This window comes from Citrus sinensis, chromosome 1 (genome assembly GCF_022201045.2).
Source record: "Citrus sinensis cultivar Valencia sweet orange chromosome 1, DVS_A1.0, whole genome shotgun sequence".
Taxonomy (NCBI): Eukaryota; Viridiplantae; Streptophyta; class Magnoliopsida; order Sapindales; family Rutaceae; genus Citrus; species Citrus sinensis.
In genome coordinates this window covers 4,590,411-4,614,006 of record NC_068556.1, presented here as the reverse complement: position 1 = coordinate 4,614,006, position 23,596 = coordinate 4,590,411, and the positions used below count along the sequence as shown (strand labels likewise).

Genomic DNA, 23,596 nt, shown 5'->3' with positions numbered 1-23,596 from the left:
GACTCTAAATAAGACGGAAAAAAAAAGCCTTAAATGAGGTTCTAGACTTCTAGTTAACCGTCTTGCTGAGCCAACTATAAGACACATATATAAAATAAAATCAAAATTAAAAATTTGATATATAAATAACTAAGTAGTCGGATGTCCATTATGGTAAAGATACTCAGAATTTATAAAATATAATAGAAAAAGGAAAGAAAGGTCCATTATGGGAAAGGAAAGTCTTATTCGAGAAATCAATCAGCCATGTATCCAGTCGTAGAAAGAACATGAACATCCAGCTAGTATACTAATTACCATCACCTTGTACAAAGCTATTACAAAAAATGGACTTTTGCCCAATAAGAAAAACCTTATTCACAATTTCCTTATAAACTTTGCATATACTATTATTCCAATTCAAAGCGTACACCCCAAGTCAATCATTATCCATTGCTCCCTGTATACGTAAGCTTACAGAATAAAAAACACAAAGAAATTGAAGTACAGAATTAAGTCACTTGCCAGGATATACGAGCACATGCATTTCTTTTTTATGAAACCAATTACAATAGCTAGAGTCAAGAGAAAAGAAGCTACCAATCCATCATCACTGATGATCATCGGCTTTTTCTTGAACCTCGTATGAAGGGCTTGGACAGTTTCTATTAAGAAGCTCCTCAATCATTTGCAGGGCGATTCTCTCCTCATCATCCATTTCTGTCCTGATCATCAATTCTGGTCCTTGAGATTGTGAATCAGCAGCCAAAGGCAATGCATTGCCCGAAACATCATCAGCATTATTATTAACATTAGTATGATCACCACTATTTCTGTTTCCAAGATGAACGGTCATGACCCAGTTAGAATCCGAACGTTGACCCGCCCGCTTTTGCCACACACCAATGTGAGAATTCTCTGTGTCGAGCCTCAGACAAGTCATAGAAGGCGACGGTGTCTTGCTGCATTTCCGAAGCTTGGCGTGTAAGAGTTGGGATAACTCGTTTGTAGGTGATGATGATGAGGAGCTTTCACTAGGCTGAGCAGGGTCGCCATTTGAACTCTGTGTTACTGGAAAGTTTGTTTTCGCATTTCGCCCACTCATCAAGATTGCAGCTTGATCATAAGCTCGTGCCGCCTCCTCAGCTGTTTCGAATGTGCCTAGCCATACCCTTCTCTTCCTGTAATAAATAATTAATCACACAATGAAAATTGGAACTAGCAATTTATATATATATATATATGGGGAAACCTGTGGTGCAACTGTGGTACCGTGCCACAGTTGCATCCAGCCGTTGGATGCCAGTGGACTCCACCAATTCAAGTGCATCAAATAGCTGGATGCAACCGTGGCATGGTACCACAGTTGCAACGTAGCCTGATCCTATATATATATATATAAAAGATAAAGTACGTACAGAAGAGGATGTCGAATCTCAGACACCCAGGAGCCCCAGTGGCGTTGCCTGACACCTCTGAACTTCTTATTTGATTGCACCATTTTTAATTAGAGTGAATGAAAAACGAAGTACCAACACACAAAATGTACAGATCGATGAAGATATATATATATAGAGAGAGAGAGAGAGAGAGAACTATGAGTGACAAGGGCCAGCAGCAGTAGAAGCTGTGACTGTCGGCCAACTAGATGTATCGTACAAAGAGAGACTTGTAATGAAAAATAAAAAATGTCACCTACATCAGACATGACCTTCCTTAAAAACGCAATAGCTACCGTATTTATGAATGGGGCTTGCTTTTGCTTACTACTTTTGCCCTGGCCTTTGCATCCTCCGCTAGGCCTATTAATAATTTTTGCCATATTCCATGTGAACATAATATAAAAGTGACTTTAACTTTGATGGGACTGCAAACGATACTTGACATCTCACTAGCTACGTGACTTAGCGATACTATTTACCTAGCTAATTAAGTAGGTGACTTAATCGATTTGCTTGGTTTCCTTAATTTTTGTTAATTATTTGAACTGCGAATGTGAATTAAGGCTTTACCTTTCACAGACTAACTTCAACGATTTACAGCCGAAAGTTACATAAAAAGCTTGAAATAAGTAATGTCTTTGGCTTATGGCAAAAGCCGCCATTTGGCAGTAAGAAAATCAATTAGTATTAAATAAAATCGACTACTGAAAACGAAAGTGCCAATTTTATAAAGGGAGATTGTGATTTCTTAATTTGCATGCTCCTAATGATAGCAAAAAATGCAACATTTTTTTTTTATCAAAATATGAATTTAGGATTCAATACGTAGTAGGAAATTGTAATCAAGCTACAGATGGTGTACCTAAGTTTCTGCTACATAATAGTAGGTTTTTTGTATTGATTAAAGAATTTGCACAAGAAATATCTTGTTGTTTTTGAGGTTTTATGTCCTGATTTATCAAGAATTTCTGTATTCAAAGGAAAAAAAAAAAAAAACTTCTAATGTTTAAAACACTACCACCTCCTTATCGTTTTCATAATATCTTATTACCCTCTTGACAGATTAAAAATTTAACATATGAATAGTTTTTTGTTTGTCTTTTTGTTTGTGGGTATACAGATTTACTGCAAAAGCTGTAGGCGTTAAATAGCAAATGAAAAGGAGGGCCGAGGATTTCGGGCCGGAGGAATATTTCTCAAATCTTTCTATCTACCCCACAATGTTACAAATGAACAGAATTGTCAGTTTGAATAGAATCTATCTTGCTAAAGGCAAGCCAGCAATCACTAGAGAGAGTCCGAACTCAAAGTATAAATCTTCTTTCTTGGTAGGGTTGCAGTTCACCGGCCGACCGACCTTCACCTGCGCATTGTACATTTCATCTTGTTGGATCCATCAAATTCAAATAAACTGAGAAGAAGGGGATCATCTGAGCATTAAATTAATGAATTATATAATAGTTATATATATACTTGTTATATATAAAAGCTTTTATTCAAGGTGATGAAGTAGCGAACCTAATTGGTTCAACTAATAAAATCTTTTATGTTAATAAAAAAAGTGATGAACTAGTCTTAATTGAAGTTAACTAATTAGACTTGTGTGGATCAAAGTTGAAGGGTAAATAGGTTTTGTTTAGGGATCAAATTGGAACTTTCATAAATGCGATTGATAAATGTGTGCTCAGTGCTCACGCTCACTAATAAGGAAAGGGGACCAACGCTAACAAAGTAAACATCTCATAGGTTATGTGAAACTTAAGTTAAATTGAGTATTTCGTACAATGAGTAATGATGATGGAGACCGTGATCAAGACCTACGTACATTAATCTAAGATCGACGTCTAAATACTACCGACTATAGCTTAATTATCACATCAACCTCCAAATCATTCGGAGTTAAGCATGAAATGAACCCTCAGCATGAATGTGTGGCATGTTCCCTTCTTTCACATTTGCGCCATGCATATGCATTTACAAGCACATCATCTTGTCACCTGTCCACTCATCACATGCTCGCATGCTGCATGCATGGTCCATTTTGCTACCCTGTCTAACTAGTACCCTTTCTTTTGTTTTCCTTTTGTTTTTGGTAATATAAATAAAAATGAACTTTTCTTTGGGGGGGGGGGGGGGGTTGGGGGGGGGGTTAAAGGCAGCTAGTAAGATACCTGTGATCATTGACAACGCTTTTATGAGTTTGGCATCCTATTTAATCAACTTGTAATTGATTTTGGTACAAAGTGTTATAGGTATCATTAAATATATGCATGGATGCACATTTTAAAGTTTTAAGTTTCTCGTCAAAATCGAATACAGATTTCTAATTAAATTAAAAAAAATGTTACCTTGTTAATGGTTTATTATATATTACCTCTAATAATTAAATAGAAATTTTAATGAAATTAGATGGTGTGATCATCAATTTCAATTGACGGAATGCTTGACTTAACAACTTTTTATATTCTAATAGGTTATAACATTTTTTTTTTCTTAACGACGAACACGTATAATTTATATATTTGATCGGGCATGGAGAAATCAAATGGTTAATAAATGTTTATTCAGCCCATACAACGCGGCTTGATATATCTCCATTTATCACACACGTATTGAATACATCATAAGGACTTGATCGAATGATTTTGAAGTTTTTTTTTTCTTTTTACTGGTCACTTGTATTAGAATTCTGAAAATGTGAGGGTTAAATAATTAATTTGAACTCAAATAAGAGCGAGGGTTAAATAGTGATTTTTTTACTTTACTGCTCCCTACCTTTTAAGAAAAGAAAAAAATGTATAATCAATGTATGGTACAAAAGACATTCATCATAACGACTACAATTTGATTCAATTTGTTTACGTACATAATACAAGTCGGTTAAGGTGAAATCTAACCCCCAGAGGGGAAAGCATCCACATTAAAGGTGAAAGAGGTCGAATTTTATTTACTAGCTCTTTCATAAGATTTTATTCTAGTTATTACCATAATAAGGACCCAGTCGATTATACGATGTCTTAATTAATTAGGAACAAGATGCGCTAAGGGTAATGGTGTTTAAATGCAGTGCAGCCCTAGCCAGTTACTAAAGAAACCCAAGTTACAGCTAATTTACATTTAAGTTCATTAATCTCACTTGATCAATTCAAGAGGTATACTATATCTTTTTTTATTTATTTATTGATTTTTCTGGTAGTTTGATTGACCACGTAGGTTCACAGCCAGAGTTAGATCGATTCTCGGGCAATGAATTGATTGCGCCATTACTTCAAAAGCAATTCACATGCATGATGTAAAATTATGCTTATCATTGAAAGGGACCAAGAAAGACTACTCCATCCAGCAATTGAATCTAGTGCACGACATCATGACAATGACTAATCAGGCTCCATTTGGTCAATTAATAGTTCATGGTACTTACACTGCATTTGGTTAATTAGTAGTTTATGGTACTTACAAGAGTTATTGAGACGTTAAGCTTGCTTTTGCACTGTACAGCTATATGATAAAAAATTTAAGTTATGTTTGTTATCAAAATTATTATTTAAATAATATATTTACCAAAAACAATCAACCTTTCTTTCTTCCTTAATGATATTTTTAGTGTAATGTCACAGCTCATTCAATAACTAAGTTAGAATTGCAAAGGATGGAAACTGTTTTATGGTTTGATGTATTTCCACTGATATTATGTACTTGTTGTTAACTTGATTTATTGGAAAAAGGCATACTTTCATTTTTTAAAAAAATGATATTTTTAGTGAAGGCTGACTATACCATGAAAATTGTCAGTAAAGTACAATAAGTTAATAAATACAAATACACAGGGTGCGTTTGATTTTGTCTTTGATTCTTCAAACAAATTTTCCTCATTTTACCACAACATGTTTGGTTCGCTGTCTTTTTGCCTGGGCCCGGTTAATATGTGACATGCTGGTTGGATAAAACGTAAAATAATCTTTTTCAACTACTGCTTGATTAGGAAATTTTAGAATAATGTTACATATCAATCATAGTGTCCGGCTATATTTCAATTGTTGCAGCATGTCACACCTTTTATCTCCATTCTAAAATACCATTGAATGTAAATTGTTTGTACCTAACGATTGAAATTAAAAGGTGGATCTATTATGTGGTTATCAGAGGGAGTGTCGGCTTGAAAAAATTCTTCAAAAAAAGAATAACTTTGTTTTATGTCTGAAAAATATAAATTAGGGTTTAATGGATGGCGCTTGAGAATTAATATGGAGACAATTAAATCGAAAGAGGCCGATTGCAATTTCTTGAGGGGAGAAGATTTCACCGATTCGCGTATATTGCAACTTGGGTTATAAGCTATATAAATTCAATGGCGATGTTGTTACTGCAGCCAGTGTAAGTGATTACATTTTGAGAATTAATCTATAGACACCGAAAATGAAAGAAGAGGATTGCAATTTCTTGGGGGAAACCATTTCGATGATTATTATATGAACATGGGTTGTCATGCGTAGGAATTCGATTGCGATTTTGGTACTCTAGCCAACAACTATAACCCAAACTGAGTGATGCTGAAAGTTTAGTAATTATCTATATCTGAAACTAGATTGAATATCGCGTCTATTTGCTCTATTGATGTGCCATTCGAAGCGGACACAATAGACAAAAATTGGTTAATTTTGTTTCAAAGAGTATGATGGTGGTAATTAGCTCGGAGGGGCGTTTATGTTTATTTGTTAGAATTAGGGAAAGTGAGATTGGTAGGAATGAGTCATTGTTTAATTTCATTGCAAGAAGAGTTGTACTGAAGGAGCGAACGAGAGGGAATTAATTTCTTGGAGAAGAAAATGAAGAAGGATATGACAATTACCTTTCAACAAACTGTGCAGGTAGATAATGTCATTGTAAGGGTTAAATGTCACCATATCGGTAGTTGAAGAGGTCTAACTTGTACGACATGTTCTCATTTGGTCGGTTTTCTGTATTCTCTACTGGTGACCAAGTATGTAAGGATGATATTGCGGTTATGAATTGTTTATTTTGCTCTGTTAATGGCTTGCACTTGGATGATGAGAAAATGGTTTCCTTGCTTAATTCATTAACTTGTATGTTGATGGTCTGTGAGGACAAACCCCCTTGGACAGCATTGTATACTCGTTAAAAACAATTAAATTTCCTTTTACACCATGTTTTTCATGGGCCATAAGTGGATGTTCATGATTGTTTTACATTGACTGCACCAGCATGTTTGTTCACTATAAACAATTCTATTTCTATAGTATGATATTCTTATTCCTGTTTGACATATAAACTGCAATTTCTAGCCAGCAATTAGTCTTGCAAGAGGAATTTAAGGGAAGTGAGATTGAGGCATTGAATAATTTTTTTTTTTTAACTTTAGCTGGTTGCTACAAATCTAACACGATAAGGAGGTGCTCAGCGAAAATTGTTAAATTGAAGGACTAAAGGTGGTGGAATTGTCTTAATTTGTTTTTCCAATTAAATGTCGTGGCTATATCAGTTTGTAGAACTACATAGAATTCTTGCATATTTTAGTTAAACAATGCAATAAGAGTGCAAATAAGATTAATATTATAAGAAAAATTATCAGTCATATACTCTTAAGTGACACCGTATCAAACGTGCTAAAACACTTTTCAAGTATAACACTTCTGTCATCCACGAATCCGTTAACTGCCATTTACAAGCGCTGACATCAAAAGGGTAATCTAGTCTTTTTTAAAAAACGACATGTCATCCCATTTACCTAATAAAAAATGACATGTCATATTATATATATTGATAAAAATGTCATGTCATCCCATTTATCGGATAATTGTTAATAATTGCTAAAAAAAACTACTTTACAACTGAATTCACTCCTCCAAAATTTAACCTAAATTTTTGAAAATCTACTCCTCCAATCTCTAACTGGAATTTTTTATGGTATAATATGTGTAATTGTAAATAATATGTTGTTAATAATTTTTATGGTAGATTATGGATTTTTTTACAGATAATTGTTAATAATATATACCATTAATAATTCATAATTTTTTTAATAAAAAATGTATTGTTAATAACAAAATAAAAAAATTGTGTATTGAAAATTTACGTTAATTTTTAAGGTAAATTTATCTTTTTACCTCATTTTGAGTTTCAAGCGCGAAATAATTAATTTGGCACAATTCTGTTAACTTTCTAACGGAAGTTAACGGATTTGTGGACAGTAGAAATATTTTGTCAACTTAGGGTATACAAGTGATACACTTGAAAAGTGTTGTAGCACGTTTGATATGGGTATCATTTAAGGGTATATGGCTGATAATTTCCCATATTATAAAGTCTTGAGAAGGTTATTCCGAGAGTTGTCAGCTTGTGTGACCATTTCATGCTTCGTTTATCTTTTACAGGTTGTTAAGTGAGTGTTGAGTGTTAGAAAGTGTATATTTATAAAGGAAAAAATCGTCATTTTACATTTCAAGTCTTACTAACACCCTTACTTTTATGTATTTAAGTCTCTTGTGATTTAATTATGTGTATTTTATTTTAATTAAGTATTTTTATGTATTTTATGGGCATCATGGTCATTTCACAATGAACGAGAGATCAGACAGCAAAACGAACATCGCTTTTGAACTTAGGACAGTCGAAAACCTTAGGAGGAGAATAAAAGAAAAAATAACATTGTTAACGTGTACGATATTATTCACATGTACGGTACTGTTCATATATACGGAACAATGACGTGGCATTGACCGATGAGGTGTCACGATCCTATTGGACAAAATTTCTTATGTATTGTTGATCGGTGATGTAGCAGCATGTTAGTAGACTAAAAGTTGTACGTGTTGAGTGTTAGAAAATGCATATTTATAAAGGAGAAAACCGTCATTTTACATTTCAAGTCTTACTAACAACCCTTACTTTTATGTATTTAACCTTCTTGTGATTTAATTACATGTGTTTTATTTTAATTAAGTATTTTATGTATTTTAGGGGCATTATAGTCATTTCACAATAAAGGAGAAATCAGACGGCAAAACGGACATCACTTTTGAACTCAGGACGGTAAAAAACCTTAGGAGGAGCATAAAAGGAAAAATGGCACTATTCACATGCACGGTACTATTCACGCGTACGGTACTGTCTACGTTACTGTTCACGACACTGTTCACATAGACGGATGATGACGTGGCATTGACCGATGATGTGGCATTGACTGATGAGGTGTCACGATCCTGTTGGACTAAAATTCTTATGTACTGTTGATGGTGACGTGGCAGCATATTAGTGGACGAAAAATCTCGCGTACGGTGCATGCATCACACAGGATTATTTTCAACCAAACCGCGTTACTGTTCATCCGGGTCAAACCGCGTTACTGTTCAAAGTCGGGTCAAACCGTGTTACTGTTCATCCACGTGGTCAAACCGTGGACTGTTGACTGATGACGTGGCGCAATCCTGAGCGTCCAAACTGTTTTTAATCCGATGGCCATGATTTACTCCATGTATCTATAAAAAGGGGGCCTCCCCCCCTAATTTGATATCTCTGAATCCATTTTTGGGATCCATTTTCTGTAATTCTCTCTCCATCTTGTATTTTCTTCGTATTTTAATAAATTCTCATTTTGCCCCTAGTTCAATTATGAGTGGCTAATTTTCTTTCAAGCTTGGGTTGAAGGTGAAGTCTCAACATGTGTCATGGGCTTAATTTGGTAAATTTATTTTCTCTTCCCCTCTAGTTTTTGTGGATGTTTTGACTTCTCGTCGACAAATAATACTAATCTTGTCTAGTACCGCCTTGGTTTCACCGGCCCTCTAGTATAAGGTTATTATTATTTGGCACGATAAGCCCTTAGCACCATATTGATTAGAGCGTGGTTCATGAGGTGTGGATTCCCCCCTCATGATTTAATTGGCATTAATACGGATTATTTAGCCCATGATGCATGTTGATACGGATCCAGATACCCAAGTACGTCATTTCAATATAATTCTCGTCAATTTATTCTCCCCATTTCAATACCAATTTTAGAATTTATTCTCGCCATTTTAATTTAAGTTTTAGCATATACCAAATCATTTCCACCATAAATCCAACAACCCATTTACAAAATTAATTCTATACACAATTAAAATCCACCTCCTCGTGGGATCGACACTCGTCACCATAGATCTATACTACAATAGATTCGTGCGCTTGCGAGTACATTAAAATTTGCACAACAAGTTTTTGGCGCCGTTGCCGGGGAGGTAAGTAATTTTAATTCATAGAATTAATTTTTTTTGAATAATTTCTTTTATTTGTTTTCTTGTATTTTTTTATTAAATTAAAAAAAAAGAAAAAAAAAGTGAATCTACATTTAAAGGTTAGTATTTCTTTTCTTTTTCTCTTCTTTAAAATTCTGTAATTTAATTTTCTATTTATTTTTCTTTGTAATTTTTTTTTGTTTATCTTATTAATTTAATTTTTAGTTAATTTCTTTCACGTATTTATTTTTGTGTATTTTTATAGAAAGGTTGTAATAGCGCAATAAGGTTAGTATCGTAATTTCTCCCTCTTCTTTATTTTTATTTGTTTTGTTCCCATCTTTATTTTTTGTTTTGTTTGCATCTTTATTTTTATTTTATTTATTTTGCATGCATGGTCGTAGGTCATTATTACCTAATCTTGAACCTATAGACCTTGAATTAGAAAAAACACTTCGCACACAAAAGCACATTAAAAATAAATTTGAAATGGATTTGCAACCACAAGAGAGGCCATTTAAGGACTACTTCAGTCCCTTAGCTAATTTGAGCACATCATGCATAAGATACCCAAATGTAGCTGCTAGGAGTTTCGAATTAAAACCTAGTGTGCTAAATTGTCTCCCCACATTCTATGGCTTAGAAAATGAGGACCCATAAAATCATCTGAATGATTTTCATGCCATTTGTCAAACATTTAAATATGAGAATTTTTCAGACGATGATGTTAAACTCAGATTATTCCCATTTTCTTTAAAAGATAGAGCTCGTTCATGGTTAAATACTTTACCTGCTAATAGCATTTCATCATGGGAACAAATGGTAACTAAATTTTTGAATAAATATTTCCCAGTGCATAAAACCAATACTATTCGCAGGGAAATTTCAGAGTTCACACAAAGAGAGGACGAGCAGTTTTTCGAAACTTGGGAGCGATTCAATGGGCTACTCTTGAAGTGTCCACATCATGGGTACGAAAAATGGCACCAATGTCAATACTTTTTGGAGGGATTATTGCCGAATGTGCAAGAATGGCTAATGGCAACAAGTGGAGGAGAGCTAATGTCAAAAAGTGCGTCAGAAATTTGGGAATTCTTCCAGCGACAAGCGGACAATTCCCAACAACGGAGTCGATCACTTAGGACTACTAGAAGAATTAAAGGAGTGAATGAGGTTCAAATTGGCGAATCAACTTCAGGAATCAAAGAAGTCAAGGAGATGGTTGAAGGTCTTGCTCGACAAATAGCATCGTTATCGACTACTAAATCAACAGAACCACATGACCAGGACTCATACTCAGATCAAGCCAATGCCATAGGTGTAATGAGAAAGCCATCAAATTACAACCCATACTCCAACACATATAACCCTGGATGGAGAGACCACCCCAATTTTTCATGGTCTCAAGGATTCCAACAGAATGGACCAGCAGCTCCAGCTCCACCAATGCAACAAATTCCTCAAGTTCCTCAAGCCTCTCAGCCCCCATTCAGACCATACAATCAGAACCAGAACTACTCTCAACCCAGACCATGGGAGGATGCATTCCAAAATTTCAAGAATGTTACTCACTCCACGATTGAGCAACAGAATCGCACCATTGATGGACTACGAAATGAGTTGAGAGCAGGCTTCAATTCACAAGCCCAATCAGTTTCAAGCCTCGAGAAGATGGTGGGACAACTTGCTTCTTCAGTTCAGACCTTGGCAATGACCGTTGAAAAAGGTAAGTTTCCAAGTCAACCAGTGCCTAACCCTAAAGGAGTACATGAAGCAAGTACCAGTTCACCACAGCAGCATGGAGAGGTCAAAGCAGTAATGACCTTGCGAAAAGGAAAGGAAGTCGACAACAAAGTGGAGATGCCGGTGACAAAAGAAAATCAAATTGTACCTGTGAATGTTGAGGACTCATCACCGGAGGAGAAAGAAGAAACCAACCCACGAGAATACGTTCCGAAAGCTCCATTTCCTCAAAGGTTAGCGAAAGGAAAGAAGGGAAAATCCACAGGTGAGATTCTCGAAATCTTCAAACAGGTAAGTGTTAATATCCCTTTGCTTGATGCTATTAAACAAGTTCCATCTTATGCCAAGTTTCTTAAAGACCTTTGTACTAAAAAGAGAAACATGCATGTTCAAAAGAAGGCATTTTTAACAGAAAACGTTAGTTCTATACTCCAACATAAAATTCCTTTAAAATGCAAAGACCCTGGCTCCCCCACTATCTCATGTAGTATAGGGAACCACACAATTGAGAATGCTTTGTTGGATTTAGGAGCTAGTGTAAATTTGTTGCCTTACTCTGTTTTCGTGAAACTTGGACTGGGAGAATTACACCCAACTCCAGTGGTGTTACAACTTGCAGATCGGTCCACAAAAATACCTCGTGGTATTGTGGAGGACGTGCTTATCTAGGTAGACAAGTTTTATTTTCCTGTTGATTTCATTGTAATTGACACTCAACCAATACAGGATTCAAGGAAGCACATCCCCATTATTCTAGGCCGACCTTTCTTGGCAACTGCAGATGCTCACATTCAATGCAGGACTGGAAATATGCAGTTGTCTTTCGGCAACATGACTATGGAGCTGAACATCTTCAACATTGCCAAACAACCTCACAGTGCAGATGATGGAATTGTTGATGTGGATTTAATTGAAGCATTAGTTGATGATACTTTTGTTTCAAACCTTAGTGATGATCCTTTACAAACATGTTTAACTCACTTTGGTTTTGATTTTGATATTGACAGATCGGTTGATGAGGTCAACGCCCTGCTTGACTCAGCACCATCTATGGACACTAATAAATGGAAGTCAAGAGTTGAACAACTAGCACCATCAGAGAAGAAACTCATCCCATCATCAGAATCACCACCGAAACTCGAGCTCAAACCATTACCCAACACATTGGAATATGCATTTTTGGGAGAAGAAAGTACTCTACCGGTAATCATCTCATCATCCCTCAATGACGAACAAAAAGGTAAGTTGTTGGATGTTTTAAAAGAGCACAAAGGAGCATTAGGATGGACCATAGCAGACATTAAAGGTATAAACCCAGTAGACTGCATGCATTACATTCACCTTGATGAAAATGCTAAAACTACTAGAGAGATGCAACGTCGGTTAAATCCTAACATGAAAGAAGTTGTTAGAACTGAAGTCCTTAAGCTATTAGATGCAGGTATCATTTACCCCATTTCTGATAGTTCATGGGTCAGTCCTGTACAAGTTGTCCCCAAAAAGTCAGGAGTCACAGTAGTTACGAATGCCGATAATGAATTGATACCAACTAGAGTAACTACAGGATGGCGTGTATGCATTGATTATAGAAAATTGAATTCTGTCACACGTAAAGATCATTTTCCTTTACCATTTATCGATCAAATGCTTGATAGATTAGCAGGCCACGAATTTTATTGCTTTCTAGATGGTTACTCAGGATATAATCAGATTCCCATAGCACCAAAAGATCAAGAGAAAACTACTTTCACTTGCCCTTTTGGCACATTTGCATATAGGAGAATGCCATTTGGATTATGTAATGCACCTGCTACATTTCAACGATGCATGTTGAGCATTTTTTCTGATATGGTTGAACGATTCCTTGAAGTCTTTATGGATGACTTTTCTGTCTTTGGTGATTCATTTGATCAATGTTTACATCATCTAACACTAGTTCTGCAGAGATGTATCGAGAAGAACTTGGTCTTAAATTGGGAGAAATGCCATTTTATGGTAAAACAAGGTATTGTTCTCGGTCACATCATTTCGAGTAAAGGTATTGAGATTGACAAAGCCAAGGTGGATCTCATTTCTAATCTTCCTCCACCCAAAACAGTCAGAGAAGTAAGATCTTTCCTTGGGCATGCTGGTTTCTATAGACGTTTCATTAAAGATTTTAGCAAAGTTTCTAGACCCTTATGCAATTTACTTGCTAAGGATGTACCTTTTATCTTTAATGATTCATGTCTTATGGCGTTTGAAAAATTAAAACAGTTGTTGACATCATCACCCATCATTCAGGCCCCGAACTGGAAATTACCATTTGAGCTCATGTGTGATGCATCTGATTATGCAGTAGGAGCAGTATTAGGACAAAGAGTTGATCGAATTCCCCATGTTATTTACTATGCTAGTATGACATTAAATGATGCACAGTTGAACTATTCAACTACTGAAAAAGAAATGCTAGCAGTAGTGTTTGCATTGGAAAAATTTCGATCTTATCTCATTGGTTGTAAAATAATTGTGTTCACAGATCATGCTGCTCTTAAATATCTTCTCACAAAGAAAGATGCAAAAGCTAGACTAATTCGTTGGGTGTTACTTTTGCAGGAATTTGACTTGGAATTCAAAGATAAGAAAGGGTCAGAAAATGTTGTGGCGGACCATCTCTCTCGTCTTCACTTTGACACAATTACAGAGCCATTAATATTAAATGAGTCATTTCCAGATGAACAATTAATGAGTGTGGAATTATTACCTTGGTATGCTGATATAGTTAATTATCTTGTTACAGGTAAACTTCCAGAGCATTGGACCAAGCAAGACAAGATCAAATTTTTTGCGGAAATAAAGAATTTCTTTTGGGATGACCCGTATTTGTTCAAGTATTGTGCAGACCAAATTGTTAGACGATGTGTCCCAGAAAATGAAATTCAGAATATCCTTTCATTCTGCCATGAACAAGCTTGTGGAGGCCATTTCAGTGCTAAGAAAACAGCGACTAAAGTTTTACAATGTGGTTTCTATTGGCCAACATTATTTTGAGACGCTTACACTTTTTGTTCTTCATGTGATAGGTGTCAACGAATGGGGAGCATTACACGAAGGAACATGATGCCACTAAATCCAATTTTAGTGGTTGAGATTTTTGACGTATGGGGTATCGACTTCATGAGACCCTTTCCCCCTTCTTTTGGCCATCAATACATATTGGTTGGTGTTGACTACGTCTCAAAATGGGTAGAAGCAATTCCATGTAGGACCAATGATCACAAGGTGGTGATAGGATTTTTGAAAAGCAACATTGTCTCACGCTTTGGATTCCCTCGAGCAATAATCAGTGATGGTGGTGCCCACTTTTGTAACAAAGCATTCAAAGCTCTTTTGACAAAGTATTCAATCACACACAAAGTGGCGACCCCGTATCATCCGCAAACCAGTGGCCAAGTTGAGATCTCCAATCGAGAAATAAAGCACATATTAGAAAAAACGGTGAGGCCGGACAGAAAAGATTGGTCATTAAGACTTGATGATGCCTTATGGGCATATAGAACGGCTTTCAAAACCCCGATTGGGATGTCACCCTACAGGCTAGTGTATGGAAAAGCTTGCCACCTACCTGTGGAACTCGAGCATCGTGCGTATTGGGCCATCAAGAAATTCAATTTTGACATGCAGCAAGCCAGCTCAGAAAGAAGATTACAGCTGGCAGAACTTGAAGAAATTCGCAATGACGCGTACGAAAATGCCAAGATTTACAAGCAACGAATGAAAGTCTTCCATGACAAGCAAATTATGAGAAAATCTTTCACTCCAGGTCAGAAAGTGCTTTTATTCAATTCTCGCTTGCACCTATTCCCAGGTAAGTTACACTCTCGTTGGTCTGGTCCATTTATTGTTCATACTGTTTTTCCACATGGGGCAATTGAAATTAAAGACCCAAAGAACGGTGTCACGTTTAAAGTTAATGGTCAAAGATTAAAGCCATATCTAGAGTACCAACCACATGGAGAGGACACCGAAATAAATTTGAGTGACCCACCAGATTTGAATTGATTTTTTTTTTCTTTTCGTTGATTTGATTTTTCTTTCTTTCTTTTTATTTGTTAATTGAAATTATTTTTGCATAAGTGTGTTTGTTTTTCCATTAAGATTTTTTTTTTCTTATCATTGTTAATCATGAGTACCATGCTTAAACCGTTCCTCCTGAACATTCTTAAACCACTTCAACGTGTCAAAACTCATCTCAAAAGGCAGATTCAATTTTGTAAAACACATCGCATTTGGGCTCTACAACCACCAGAGTTAGTAGCCTATGTTGAGGGTTTAGAAAGCCAACTCAGAGATATTGAGAGAAGTGTTTACGACATCCAATTGGAGCTTGAGGTAAATTCAATAAGAGGACGATTTTAATTTTCTTGTGTGTTTTAATTTATTTTTCTTTTTGTGTGTTTTAGTTTGTTACCCCGGTGAAGTGGCGGATAACGGTACTCCGTGACAATCAAGTCGGTTACTTCAGTTTCCCATAATAACTGATATTCTGAGGCGAAGGTATGGATAGAAACGAGATTCTAGCAAAGCTTCACAAGCGATTCCCTTCACTTCCTCAGAATGCCCTCCTTACAATCTATAAAGCCCGATCTAAACGCATGCGATTACTCATGAGGAATAACATACCTGCAGACATTCGTTGGTTAATCGAGGCTAAAGTACGATTGGCAGGTGAGTTACCTCCTAAATTTATTACATACATGTCTGGTTGTGGTAAAGGAAATTATGCAAGAAAACGACGAGCTCGAAGAATTTCTGTTGCTTGTCATAAGTGTGCCAGAATGAGTTGCAATAAAAACCCATGTTCTTTAGGAATGATGTCTGATAACAGGGAAGATAAGATTCAATTCATTAGGGATGGCTTGAATAAGGAGTCATTGGATGATATCCTTTTGTCTCTTGAAACGCATCCCAGTGGATATGTGCAAGGAGCGATTCTCCAGTTATGGTCATTATTCCAGAAAGAGCATGCACGATATAGTCTCGGGAATCTGACTATAAACGACCCTGTTTGCCAGTTTATAAGAAAACTGGATAGGAAGCCTATCCTCGACCCATAGAGGGCGTTCAAGCCGTTTCTGGACGTAAAACCAGAGGAAGATGTGAGCCACAGTCGCAACTACCTGTAAATATCCTTTTACTTTATTGTTATTTTATTTCACTATTGTCTTATTGTTTGTATTATTGTCTTTAATAATTTTATTACTGTTTGCTTTTTTTTTTTATTGTTTTCTTTTTGACTCGCGAGCCACGTGCTTTACGCGTTATTTGACATGGACATGTGACCTCATACACAACTATGACCCATTATCACCAAGACTCTTAAATGTGATTTTCTTTGTCAATCACTCACAAATTATTTTTGCGAAGTATCACAATGGCAGCTACTCCCAATAGACAATTCAAGAACATTTGTGTGCTTTCTGGATTTACATATGGCAAACATAAAGAGTTCGTTGAGGCAGCCATAGATCTTGGTCGAAGCATAGCAGCGAGAAAATTACACTTGGTGTATGGAGGAGGTAATCGAGGGTTATCAAAAATGGTCTCAGAAGCAGCTCTTATCAGAGGAAGTCAAGTGTTAGGCATCATCCCAAGAGTCTTAAAACCATTGGGCAGTTCGTCTGACTCATCAACTGGAGAAGAGTTAGTCGTCTCAAGTATGCAGGAAAGAATAACTGAAATGCTTAATCATGCTGATGCTTTTATTTTCCTTCCAGGAGATCTTGCAACACTAGAGGCACTTATGACACTAGCATCTTGGGCCCATCTACACATTCACCAGAAACCCATCGGTTTGTTAAATGTCAATAACTTTTATGATGGCTTTATCGCATTTCTTAACCATGCAATAAAAAACTATTTCATTCCCTCTAATGCGAAAAAACTCTTTATTTGTGCTCACACTGCTAATGAGCTACTTGATATGTTACAAGCTTATCGACCGGAGCCAGACCCCTGGACCTTTGTGTTGGAGCGTCCAAATAATGATGGTAACAGTAGCCGCAGTAAGAAGTACAAATTAGATTTAACTCTCCGCCTATAAATATTTTCTTCTGTGTTGCACCACCCAGGTGATGTCTTCTAAACTCTACTTCTTTCCTTTCAAACATTGAGGACAATGTTTCGTTCTGGTTGGGGGGAGGGAATAGTTGACAATTGTGGAATTTTGGTTAAGTTTTTACTAATTTTTGTTGTAAAAACTAACTGTTGCTAACTTTTTGTGTTGAAGATGGCTGAATATGGAGTGTAGTTACTCTAGAAACGCATCTTCATTGTTTGAAAAAAAAATTCAAAAAAAAAAAAACAATTCAGACATTTTCTTTTTCTTTATTATGTGTTTATGTTTATTTTTCTTCTTTAATTTCTCCTCTATAAATATACATTTTCCAACTTTTGAGTCGAAGATGGCTGAATATGGAGTGTAGTTCCTCTAGAAACGCATCTTCTTTTTTAAAAAAAAAAAATCATTTTCGTTTTCTATCATTTTACGTGTAATTTTTCTAATTAGTTTTTATACATCATTTTCACATTTCTGCATGCATATTTTCCTTTCATGTTTAGAATAGGTTGGGGGGTAGAATGATGTTTAAAAAAAAATGTGTGATTTGTTTTAACATTGGATGACATGATTAATTTCAAATTTTAGTATTTGTATTATCTTTGGTCTTAAGTGATGTTACATTATGTTTGCTACTCTACATGTTGATGTCAGAGACATATATGAGTTGCTTGAAGGAATGAACATGTCATAATAAGTACCAAGTGAGTTTTTGAGCCTATCATTTTTCTTGGAGAGTAACCCTTTTGCCCATTCTTTATACAGCTTAACAGTTTATTATTGTATACACGATCTCTAGATTTCTTTTGAGTTAACCCTTAATAAAAAAAAAAAAAAAGTGTGTTGCTACATTTGGAGGCCCATCTAACTAGTAGATATGGAAGGTTATTCAGAGCCCTAAAAGACGATGGAAAGGCCATCTTTGATCCGTTTGAGCCTTTCTAGCCATCCCTTTTATTAAATATCCATAGTTAACCCTTTTGAGCCTTTAAAAAAAAAAAAAAACATTTTCTTTGTCAACTTATCATCTTGACCCACTCCGGTTTGGAGTATTACCCGATGTCTTATAAGTTCCATCACCAATTTATGTTTGAGAAAATGTAAATAATTATTTTGTTCAGTGAAGTTATGCCAAATAAAAGCAAAAAAAAAAAACAAAAAACAAAAACAAAAATAAAAACAAAAGTTGTTGTTTCAAAAGAATAAAAATAGGTGAAATCCACCTTGCAACTTCCAAAAAAAAAAAAAATAATAATAATAATAATAATTCTCTGCATTTTTCTCAAACATACACTTTGTTTTCCTTATTTCCCTTCTTTGTTAACCATGTCCCTAGCCTACGTTACGTCCTAATAAAAGTCCTTCTTGATTTTAGGGAACTATAGTCCGAAGTAGAAGCTAGTTATATGGGCTAAAAAGATGTAGTGATGCATAATTAAAAAAAAAAAAAAAAGATAAATAAAGTGGGTTGACTAACATTTTATTTGACTTGAGATCGTATTATTTCTAAGCTGAGGGCATATTTATTTCATCTTGGTAAGAGCATGTGATATCACTTCTTTATTATTTTCTCTCTCAATTACCATTCATTGGAGTGACTATTATTATTGGGATTAATTTATTTGTGAGAGTGTCACTACTTCCAGTGAGATTTTGGGGTTTGACATGTCATTCTTGAGAGTAGCTAAAACAAAGTCTACTGGGCTAATTCATGTGGATGGTTGATGTGGGTGTGATGTTGCTTTAGACTGGAGATAATGCTTATACTTTTATTTGATTGCTATCATTAATCTGATGGAATAAATACGAGTGTTTCTATTAAAAAAAAAAAAATTTGAATTTGAATTTTGTTTTCGCTTTATTTGCTAGGGACTAGCAATAAGCTGGTTGGGGGGTGTGTTGAGTGTTAGAAAATGCATATTTATAAAGGAGAAAACCGTCATTTTACATTTCAAGTCTTACTAACAACCCTTACTTTTATGTATTTAACCTTCTTGTGATTTAATTACATGTGTTTTATTTTAATTAAGTATTTTATGTATTTTAGGGGCATTATAGTCATTTCACAATAAAGGAGAAATCAGACGGCAAAACGGACATCACTTTTGAACTCAGGACGGTCAAAAATCTTAGGAGGAGCATAAAAGGAAAAATGGCACTATTCACATGTACGGTACTATTCACGCGTACGGTACTGTCTACGTTACTGTTCACGACACTGTTCACATAGACGGATGATGACGTGGCATTGACCGATGATGTGGCATTGACTGATGAGGTGTCACGATCCTGTTGGACTAAAATTCTTATGTACTGTTGATGGTGACGTGGCAGCATATTAGTGGACGAAAAATCTCGCGTACGGTGCATGCATCACACAGGATTATTTTCAACCAAACCGCGTTACTGTTCATCCGGGTCAAACCGCGTTACTGTTCAAAGTCGGGTCAAACCGTGTTACTGTTCATCCACGTGGTCAAACCGTGGACTGTTGACTGATGACGTGGCGCAATCCTGAGCGTCCAAACTGTTTTTAATCCAATGGCCATGATTTACTCCATGTATCTATAAAAAGGGGGCCTCCCCCCCCTAATTTGATATCTCTGAATCCATTTTTGGGATCCATTTTCTGTAATTCTCTCTCCATCTTGTATTTTCTTCGTATTTTAATAAATTCTCATTTTGCCCCTAGTTCAATTATGAGTGGCTAATTTTCTTTCAAGCTTGGGTTGAAGGTGAAGTCTCAACATGTGTCATGGGCTTAATTTGGTAAATTTATTTTCTCTTCCCCTCTAGTTTTTGTGGATGTTTTGACTTCTCGTCGACAAATAATACTAATCTTGTCTAGTACCGCCTTGGTTTCACCGGCCCTCTAGTATAAGGTTATTATTATTTGGCACGATAAGCCCTTAGCACCATATTGATTAGAGCGTGGTCCATGAGGTGTGGATTCCCCCCTCATGATTTAATTGGCATTAATACGGATTATTTAGCCCATGATGCATGTTGATACGGATCCAGATACCCAAGTACGTCATTTCAATATAATTCTCGTCAATTTATTCTCCCCATTTCAATACCAATTTTAGAATTTATTCTCGCCATTTTAATTTAAGTTTTAGCATATACCAAATCATTTCCACCATAAATCCAACAACCCATTTACAAAATTAATTCTATACACAATTAAAATCCACCTCCTCGTGGGATCGACACTTGTCACCATAGATCTATACTACAATAGATTCGTGCGCTTGCGAGTACATTAAAATTTGCACAACAGTACGTACGGTATATGCATATACACAGAATTATTTTCAACCAAACTGCGTCACTATTCAAGCCGCCTCACTGTTCATACCGCGTGGTCAAATCGCGTACTGTTGACTGATGATGTGGCGCAATCCTGAACATCCAAATTATTTTTAATCTGATGACCATGATGTACTCAATATATCTATAAAAATTGGGCTCCCCCCAATTTGATATCCCTGAATTCATTTTTTAGTTCAATTATCAGTAACTAATTTTCTTTCAAGCTTGGGTTGGATGTGAAGTCTCAACATGTTCCATGAGCTTTATTGGTAAATTTAATTTCTCTTCCCCTCTGATTTTTGTGAATGTTTTGATTTTTCGTCGACAGATAGTATTAATCTTATCTAGATACCGCACTGGTTTAACCGGCTCCCTAGTACAAGGTTATTACTATTTGGCACGACAAGCCCTTAGCACCATATTGATTAGAGTGTGGTTCATGAGGAGTGAAAACCCCCATCATGATTTAATTGTCATTAATAAGGAATATTTAGCACATAGTGCACGTTGATACAGATTCAGATACTCAAGCACTCTATTTTAATAGTTTTCTCATCAATTTATTCCCGCCATTTTAATTCAAATTTTTAGTATAATCTAAGTTACTTTCACCACAAATCCAACCACCCACTTAGAAAATTAATTCTACACATAATTAAAATCAATTTTCTCGCGGGATTGACACTCGTCACCAGTGATCTATTCTACAATAGATTAGTACACTTGCAAGTTCAATAAAATTTGCACAACAGTGAGCAAAGAGAATCCAAAAATCAGAGTGTTGTGCATCAAGGAGATCGATGGGCCTTTGATTGATAGAAGAGAGGGAGAGTAAGAGATGTTTAATAGCTCATCATAAATGTTGGAACTAGAAAACAACATAAAAGTAACTTTCCCCTGTATGTTGAATTTACAAAATTAAGTGCATTTGATAATGCAACAGCTATTGCCCTTGAAAGAAGGAAACAACACATTGAAAAATAGAGTAATGTTGATCGCAATGCGAAGCAAGGGGAAGTGCCTTGTGTTAATAGTAGGTGTTGAGTTTTAGTACTGTATTTGCTTGATGATAATTTTAGTAAGTTCATGCCTTCTGTGATACATTGTAAGATGACAATTTTTTTTATGAAATTTTAGACATGGTTCCATTTCTCTATACTTGCAATTTGGGTGAAGTGTTTGTGGAATCTTCATAATAAATATAATTTCCTTCAAACAGACGCCAAATTCACTATAATTTCACATACTCAAATGTCCTTATTTTGTAGACTTGTAGCATTGCCCAATATTGTTTCCAGTTGGTTGCCAAGGCCATATATTTGCCTTGATGGTCTTAATTTATGGTTGGTTTAACTTACATCGTTTCTGACTTACTCTAGGTCTTCCGAAATTGAAACTCGACGATTGTAATTTCTAGGGGGAAAAGATTTGGATGATCTCAATTTCTAGGATGAAAATTATTTCAATGACTCCAATTTCGGGAGTGGGCAAAATAATTCGATGATGGTCTCTCAAAACGGCTTGAATATCAATATGTATTTCGAACCTTATTTAATATTATTTTTTACATTTTCTTCGATGCTTTAGCAATCAGCTACTCATTTATCCACCATTTAATTTCAATCATTAAAAACGAACACTTTACACGCAATGACGTTTTAGAATGGAGACAAAAAGTGTGGTAAGTTGCAACAGTTGTAACGTAGGCAAACCCTCCATCATATAATACTTATTTCTATGACGATAAAAAAAATAAAATTGTTTTATTTGCATACTCAAACTTAAGTTAAAAAAGTTTTGCTTATTAAAAAAAAGTTTTAGGTCCCACACGAATTAAAAATAGTTATTATTCCACTCTAATTGCACATATTTCTTTATAATTTTTTATTTTTTTAATAACGTAATAAGATTATCTTCATATTAATTACTAAACATATTTTTCTATTCTCTTGGTATTATAATTTCAAGATAACCTACCAAACATAATTTAATATTAAGGAAAACTAATCATTGTAGGCTTAACCTTTAATAAAGTTGCCTCGTTAGTAAGGCTGGGCAAAAAAATTGATTCGATCCGACCTGGTTCGAAAAACATCGGGTTTGGATCGGATCGGATCGGATTGTTAAATCAATCTGATCGAATAGCATTTTGCCAAACCGATCGAATTTGAAAACCTAATCAAGTTGGCTAAACAATAAATAAAAATTTGATTTACAAAATCAATTGATCAAACGACTAACATTGTGCCATCACACACACAACAGAACACAGCAGTACAACATAGTCACATCTTCACACACAGTCACACAAGCAGCAGCAGCCAATAGCACTCACTAAACACAACACGGCAGACGGCAGACGGCAGTCATGGCACAAGAGATACAGATGCTAAGATGCAGATGTCACGGCAGTGAAGTAGCCCTGACACGATCCAATGCAACCACTGAAGCCATCGTGATCTATGAGGCACTGACACAATCTACTGCATTGCACTGTGACTACTGCTGGCACTTGATCCATTGGACACCATGTTTGATCTACACCGCAATTTGCTGCCCTCCGCTCAAGCACGATTCTACTCTCCTAATACATAATTTTTGTATGTATTTTTTAAATTCTTTTTTATTTTTTGGGTTAGAGTTCATTGTAACTTATAAACTAATTGAAAGATTGATGACAGAAATATTATCTTATAGGTCATGGTGAGGGAAAAAAATCAAATGGAGAAAATGGAGAATGCTACAAACCAGCTGTTTCAAACTTCTATCTCTCATTAACTATGAGT

The 23,596-nt window shown here is 35.6% G+C and overlaps 1 protein-coding gene across 1 annotated transcript; it reads right to left on the bottom strand.

Moving 5' to 3' along the window:
- Positions 1-206: 206 nt before the first annotated feature.
- LOC102629569 (ethylene-responsive transcription factor WIN1) lies at positions 207-1,613 on the bottom strand. The gene is made up of 2 exons (XM_006475780.3): positions 1,398-1,613; positions 207-1,160 (listed from the first exon to the last, which is right to left on the bottom strand). Exons 1-2 carry the CDS (start codon positions 1,478-1,480, stop codon positions 590-592), a joined length of 654 nt encoding a protein of 217 aa, XP_006475843.1. The 5' UTR covers positions 1,481-1,613; the 3' UTR covers positions 207-589.
- Between the last annotated feature and the right edge of the window lie 21,983 nt (positions 1,614-23,596).

Coding starts and splice junctions, on each gene's coding strand:
- LOC102629569 (XM_006475780.3), bottom strand. CDS start 1,480: ATGGTGCAATCAAATAAGAAGTTCAGAGGTGTCAGGCAACGCCACTGG. Junction 1,161..1,397: donor GAGATTCGACATCCTCTTCT/GTACGTACTTTA, acceptor TATTTATTACAG/GAAGAGAAGGGTATGGCTAG.